Below are 7,496 nucleotides of genomic sequence, written 5' to 3' on the forward strand. Positions count from 1 at the left end.
TTGAAATACTGAAGTCAATCGTTCTATTTTCACTTTTACTGTTTCAGTAGATAACAGTCAGTAAGTAACTCCAACATGCACCTAGATATACATTTTTCATGAACAGACATTTCTCATATAAAAATTATTTTGTTTCTTTTCACCATTCTTGTCTTTTCGTGTTATTCTTCTGTCTTAAATTTCAGGGAAGATAGACAATCTTCAATCAGAGAGGTGAAAGACGAGAGTGACACTGCTCCAGTCTTGATTGAATTGCAGGAACACGAAATCTCTGAGGGTAGGGGAAGCTTTGATAGAGTTTGATGTACTAATCTAGAATTTTTGGTATCTTTAGTTTTAACGGATCGAATACGCTCAACTAGAGTCTGAAATAAGCTGCAGTCACAAAGGTTTACAATTTGAAGAGACAAAGGAAGGTTGGTTGGAATTTGAAGTGAATAGCACGAGGTGACATTTAAAGTTGAAAGTAATGGGGGAAGCTCTGGTAGACTCTCAAGTGACTCGCAAAAGGAAACATTTAGAATTTGAAGGGAAAGAGGAAGCTTGGGTAGAGTTTTCAGTGATAAGCAGAAGGAGACATCTAAAGTTTTAAGGAAAGGGGGAAGATCTGCTATTGCTTCAAGCTGCTCGCAACTACTCATGTTTAGACACCTCAATTCACTGTTTCTCCAAAGTGAAGACACCCTCTTCTCAGACTTGCTTGGAAGTATGGCAATGGAGATGCAGTGATGAAGATCCAATATCTCAAGTTTTGGCAGAGAGAAAATAGATGAATGCAGGCTTGTCAAACTATCACAGCCACTGAGGTACATTTCTTCAAGTCTTATGGCTCCTGATAAATCTGGAAGTTCCTTTAACTTAATGGCGCAATAGAGAATATGTTTTGGAAGTGCCTTGGTTAGGATATCAGCAACTTGATCTTCTGATTTGCAGTAGACTAGTTTCACTTGTCCTTCTCTTTGAACTTCTCTTAAAAGGAAAAGTTTTATCTTAAAATGCTTTGTTTTGCCATGAAAAACAGGATTATTGGCAATTGAAATTGCAGCTTGATTATCAACAAAAATCTTTGTGCTGTCTTCTTGTTCTATGTGTAAATCAGCCATGATCTTCCTTATCCAGACAGTTTGATTTACAGCAGCTGCAGCAGCAACATACTCTGCTTCTGCTGTTGATTGAGCTATAATTTCTTGTTTTTTGGAACACCATGAAAAAACTCCAGAACCAAGTGAGAAACAATAACCAGAAGTGCTTCTCATATCATCAACACATCCTGCCCAATCACTATCTGAATAACCATGAAAACTTAAGCTTTCAACTTTCTTGAACCGTATACCATAATCAATTGTGCCTTTAACATATCTAAGAATTCTTTTTGCTGCTTGAAAATGAATTTCACTAGCACAATGCATGTACCTTGATAACAAACTCACTGAATGCATGATGTCTGGTCTGGTGGCAGTTAAATACATTAAGCATCCAATTAAGGATCTAAACAGCTTTTCATCAACCTTTTCAGCACCATCTTCTCTGCAGAACTTTTCTTTTTGGTTCATTGGAGTTGCAGCTGACTTACACTCTCCCATGTTGAACTTCATAAGCACTTCCTTTGCATACTTTTCTTGGCACACAAATATTTCATTCTTCTTTTGTTGCACTTGCATACCAAGAAAAAATGTCATCTTTCCAAGGTCTGTCATTTCAAAAACATTTTCCATTTCTTCTTTAAACTTGTCAATCATCTCCTTACAATTTCCTGTAACAAATAAGTCATCAACATACAGAGATATCATAAGTATATCTTCATTCACCTTTTTAATATATAAGGTGTACTCACTCAGACTTTTCACAAAGCCTAAGCTCATTAAATGTGCATCAATTCTGCTATACCAAGACCTTGGTGCTTGTTTCAAACCATATAATGCCTTTTTCAGTAGATAAACCTTGTCTTCTTGTCCTTGAAGAGCAAAACCTTCTGGCTGTTCCACAAAAATTTCTTCCTCCAAATATCCATTCAAAATGCTGATTTTACATCCAATTGATGTATAAGCCAGCCCTTTTGTGCAACTAGTGCTAGCAGCAATCTTATTGTGTCTAACCTGGCAACTGGGGCAAATGTTTCAGAGAAATCCACCCCAAACATCTGAGCATATCCCTTGACAACAAGTCTTGCCTTGTACTTGTTCACAGAACCATCGGGATTGAACTTGGTTCTATAAACCCACTTTACTCCAATGGCCTTCTTATGACTAGGTCTATCCACCAACTCCCACGTCTGATTTTTTTCAATCATTTTGAGCTCCTCTTCCATAGCATTTATCCATTTTTTGTCAGTTGCAGCCTCTTCATATCCACCAGGTTCCATGACAGCAACATTACACCTTTGATAGATGTCAGAAAGCAATCTTGTTCCTCTGACAGGTTCATCATCCACATCTTCATTCTCCTCCTGCAATGCAAGGTCATTGTTGCCTTTCCAGTTCAAACAATCAAATTGTTCAAGGAATTTGTTGTCTTTCCAGCTCCAACAGTCAAACTCCAAGAATTTCACATCCCTACTAACAATGACTTTGTTTTTGTGTGGAAGATAGATCCTGTAGGCCTTTGAAATCAAGCTATAGCCTACAAAAATTCCAGGTTCTGCTTTCTTGTCCAATTTGTCTCTCTTAATATGAGGAATATAAGAGAAACACAAGCAACCAAATATCTTTAAATTAAACAGCTCAGGTTTGTAACCGTACCATGCTTCAAAAGGCGTTCTCTGTTGTAAAGCTTTTGTTGGCAATCTATTGAGTAAAAACACTGCAGTATTTACAGCCTCTGCCCAGAATTTTTTAGGCAAATCTTTGTCATGAAGTAAGCACCTAGCCATCTCCATAATTGTCCGATTTTTCCTTTCTGCGGTGCCATTTTGCTGAGGTGAATAAGGGGCTGTAAGCTGGTGTTCTATACCTGTATCTTCACAAAACTTGTTAAACTTTTTTGAAGTATATTCAGTTCCATTGTCGGATCTGATCATCTGCATTTTGCACTTGCTTTGATTTTCCACCAAAGTTTTAAACTTCCAAAAAATGTCAGCAACTTCATATTTAAACTTCATAAAATATATCCAACACATTCTTGTCATGTCATCAATGAAAATAATATAATACCTACTTCCATTCAATGATGGTGTGCTCATAGGTCCTCCAACATCTGTATGTATCAATTGTAGATTTTGTATAGCCCTCCAAGTCTTGTTTTGTGGAAATGGGAGTCTTGTTTGCTTTCCATACTGACAAGCAATGCATGTAGGAGATTCTTCTTCTATATCAGGTAAGCCTCTGACCATGTTATTCTTCTTCAAGAATATTAGAGCACTGTGGTGAAAATGGCCCAATCTTTTATGCCAAAGTATTGTATTGCTGACCTCTTTGTGCACTGCAGCATGTTCTTCACTCATGAAGTCCAAAGCAAAGCTTTTTCTTTTCATTCTAACTTTAAATACTTCCTTGCCTGCTGAATCTTTGATTATGCAGTTTTTATCTTCAAACAACACCTTATAACCTTTTTCAAGCAATTGAGGAACACTCAACAGGTTTTGGTTAATTTCTGGAACATATAAAACATCTGAAATTAGTTTCAAACCTGTTTGACCTTCAATTGCCACTGTTCCTTTGCCTTTTACTGCAATATATGCTCCATTACCTACTCTGACTTTAGAAAGTGCAGTTTTGTCAAGTTCTTTAAAGAGCTCTCGATCATAACTCATATGATTTGTGCAACCACTGTCTATGAGCCAACTTTCTGTGGAGCTATTGGCAGCAAAGCATGTAACAGCAAACAATTGTTCCTCTTGTGGTTGATCCTCAGCAACCTTAACTTCTCCTTGTTGTTGATGAGATTTGCAAATCTTTTCCATGTGCCCTAGCTGCCCACACTTATGACACTTTACATCAGGTCTCCACCAACACCTTTTTTGTGGATGATTGGTTTTTTTACAATGAGGACAAGGTGGAAAAACCTGATTATCATTACTCTTGTTGATCTTGTTTAATCTTCCAGGTTTGGTGTAATTGTTCTGCTTCTTTTTCTGTTTATTGCCATTGCTCTGGAATTGGACTTGAAAAGCACCCTCCACAGATCCTTCTTGCCTCATAAGTCTTCTTTGCTCTTGGGCCTGTAAGGCATGCATCACCTCTGCCAAAGTGATTTTAGATAGATCCTTTGTGTTCTCCAAGGTAGCTATAGAAGCTTCATATCTCTCTGGTACTGATACAAGAATTTTTTCAACAATTCTTGAATCAGAAAAAGCGGTGCCCAACAATCGTACTTTGTTGGCAATGCCAAGCAACGTATTTGAGTACTCTTTTATGGTGTCTGATTCTTTCATTCGCTGCAGCTCAAATTCTCTCATTAAATTCAATACTTGCATGCTTCTAATCCTCTCATCTCCTGCATATTCTTCCTTCAAGTAATCCCAAATTGCTTTTGCTGTGTTGTGAGACATGATCCTGGTGAAAATTATTTTTGAAACACCAGAAAATAAACATGCCTTTGCCTTTGCTTTTCTGGTTTTTTTCTCCTTGTAGGTTTTCATCTGGGCTATAGTGGGGTTGTCGGGCAGCGGAGCAATTTCGTAATCCTCCTCCACTGCTTCCCAAAGATCCAAAGCCTCTAGGAAGTTCTGCATTTTTATGGCCCAGAGATCATAGTTATCTCCATCAAAGATAGGAGGAGCAACTTGAGAGAAACTTGTTTCAGCATCCATAGGTCCCGTAAGACGTAGCTCTAGATACCAATTTGTTGGGTATTTTATTGAAGGAAAGGTTGAGAGAGTGGAACAGAGAAAAATGAGAGAGTGGAACAGAGGAATATAAAACTGCTTGATATTAATTTTTGGAGTGCAATTGCTTTTATAAAGCAAATAAGTGAACGTAAATGTACGAAAATGTTGGCCTCTATAACCACTAACAAACTAGTGCTCTTAGTGCCTAGAAAATAGCAAATAAATTCTACTAGTCAACATGACTTTTATTTTCCTAAAAAATAGCATAACATATAATTTTAATTTTTTTTAATTTCCAATAGTCATTAATCAACAGAATAAGTCTTTTTAAATTCGCTAGATTCTGTGATAAAATGAAAAAGAAATGAACATGTCATACGAACTGAATCAGTTAATGTTGCATTCCTTAAATTACCAGCAAATCTAAACAGTGAGACACATATATATTTACCTTCACTCCATCCCACAGCTTTGTCATTCTTCCAATCATCAAATCCAATATAACAAGTTTTTCAGCATTAAAACTCTCTGGCAAGGACTTCATAGGGAATCTCTCCCAGTTCAGAAATCTTAGTTCAGTGGCCAAAAAGTTAGCTCCTTCACCAAGAATAACTTGGTGGTAAGCATTTTCATCTACCCCAGAAATATCCAGAAATTTTAATTTTCTCATAGCAAATATTTGAGGACTTAACATTTGCTTCTTAGTTGATGTTATTGAAGTATCAGATGTCAAATAAATGCTTCTAATGGCCTCACTAACCTGCCATCAATTTGAAAGAAAAATTTCAAACATCAAAAAGGTCACATATTTCTCACACAAAGAAATCAAACCTTAATTACGAGCAAGATATTGTATTTATTCAGTCTTCAACCTTTTCATTTTCCAAAGCTTGATTGATGTCATTGGGATCCCACAACCGACTGCGACTTCCAGGATCTTCAACAGACTCTTGACGAACAATCTCCCAAGCCATTTCTTGTAAACTATCATGCATGGATACAGTATTGTCCTCAGAGATTGTTATGAGAGCTTTGTCTTCCAGTCTTCTTAACTCAAAAGCCACTGAATTATCACTTTCATTGTCTTTCAATAAACATTTCAGATCACTAACCTGCACTGGCACAAGCATTCTAAGAAAGAAACATGCCAAATCTAGAAAAATTTGTTGCCCTTTGCGATCTAGACTATCATAACTCAGTTTCATTACATCATAAACTTCTCTTGGAGGCATTGTTTTTAGATCGCCCAACAGACTTTCCCATTCTTCCTTATTTCTTCCATGAAGAAGATGACCCAAAACTTTAACAACTAATGGATTGCCTTTGGCATAATGAACTACTGATTTTGATATCTCATCGTACTCCTTTTCCTCATCACTTCCACTTCCACTAAAGGCATTCAATTTGAAAAGTTCAAGTGCTTCATCAGTACTAAATTCTTTCACCTTGTATGTCTTTCTGACTCTGTTAATCCTAAGCACTTGCTCATCTCGAGTTGTCACAATCACTGTACTACCCTTACCAAAATTTTCAAGAGTTCCCACCAGTTTTTCTATGTGATCTGAATCATTCACATCGTCAAGAACAACAAGAACCTTCATACAACCAATTCTCCTAACAATGTTTTCAGGCAAGTAATTTGGAGTGTCAATATCCACTTCATGTCCTAACAGCTTAGAAAACATAATTTTCTTCAAATGAATTAATCCATGTTTTTTTGATTGGTCTCTTTCATTGGCTAAGAAGTAAGATTCTTGATATTGAGATCGTAGTCTATGAAATACCACTTCTGCAAGGGTTGTCTTACCAATACCCCCCATACCCCAAATTCCAACGAGTTGAGTGGCTTTTGGTTCATCACTTATCCATGATTCCAAAGTAGCAATTTTTTCATCGATTCCAACAAGTCCTTTTGGGTTAACTTGGGGTTTATCCAACCTCTTCACCACAAGATCGACAATTTCTTTAACCACCTCAGCATCATTTCTATACGACACAAAGAGACACGAAGTGTGTGTTAAAATCGATGTCGTTTATTGGTTCAATTACTAGCTAGCTAGTGTGTGACCCATATATACAAGCTTCATGTTTGGCTGTGAAATTATTATCTATATGTTGTTCGCAAATGAATTAAGGGAATTTTCCATATATAATGTTCGTTCAAACATGCAGCACTGGATTTTGCAATTTAAGAAATATGTTATTATAACAACATGCATATAGCTACAAAAACAACCAGGGAACAACTATGGAAAAAAAGAGCTTACCTAAATTTGGACGATTCAATTCCAGATAAATCAGCAGATTTTTTCAAAGCATCTTTCCACATTTGCACCTGTCTGGTATAGTTTAGTCGATGGTTAGCAAATGCATTTTCGTAACTTCCAGATTGATGTCTTACAGCTGTTGGTGCCACTTTGTAGAAAACCGGAATTACAATCCGTTCATATTTCTCTTTACATTCAACTATTTTCAGAACTTCTTCTAAACACCAACGAGAAGAAGCATAGTCTGGTGAGAAGATGATCAACGAAATGGCTGATCTTTCAATAGCTGCAACAAGTGATGGCCATATTTCTTCTCCCCTCTCAAGTTTATCATCTACAAAGCCATTTATTTTCTTCATGTCAAATGCCTCAGTCAGATGGCTAAGAAATCCGTCACGGATTTCCTTGCCTCTAAAGCTGACAAAAACATCGTACTTTATTTCAGGAACATTGCTGGCTGACAT

The 7,496-nt window shown here is 36.9% G+C and overlaps 1 protein-coding gene across 1 annotated transcript; it reads right to left on the minus strand.

Annotated features, from left to right (window-relative positions):
• Positions 1-7,496, minus strand: LOC124839817 (disease resistance protein Roq1-like). Its single transcript, XM_088105824.1, has 6 exons — positions 7,033-7,496; positions 5,638-6,751; positions 5,217-5,525; positions 5,080-5,108; positions 1,509-1,527; positions 1-857 (listed from the first exon to the last, which is right to left on the minus strand). Exons 1-6 carry the CDS (start codon positions 7,494-7,496, stop codon positions 162-164), a joined length of 2,631 nt encoding a protein of 876 aa, XP_087961950.1. The 3' UTR covers positions 1-161.

Source organism: Vigna umbellata, chromosome 2 (assembly GCF_029865625.1).
Source record: "Vigna umbellata cultivar VRB3 chromosome 2, Vumbellata_1.0, whole genome shotgun sequence".
Classification (NCBI taxonomy): domain Eukaryota; kingdom Viridiplantae; phylum Streptophyta; class Magnoliopsida; order Fabales; family Fabaceae; genus Vigna; species Vigna umbellata.

Excerpts from the sequence above, each read along its gene's own strand:
- LOC124839817 (XM_088105824.1), bottom strand. The coding sequence starts at position 7,496 with ATGTCAGCCAGCAATGTTCCTGAAATAAAGTACGATGTTTTTGTCAGC. Across the intron at positions 6,752-7,032 it reads ATTGAATCGTCCAAATTTAG|AAATGATGCTGAGGTGGTTA; the intron begins GTAAGCTCTTTT and ends TGTGTCGTATAG. Across the intron at positions 5,526-5,637 it reads AAGCTTTGGAAAATGAAAAG|GTTAGTGAGGCCATTAGAAG; the intron begins GTTGAAGACTGA and ends AATTGATGGCAG.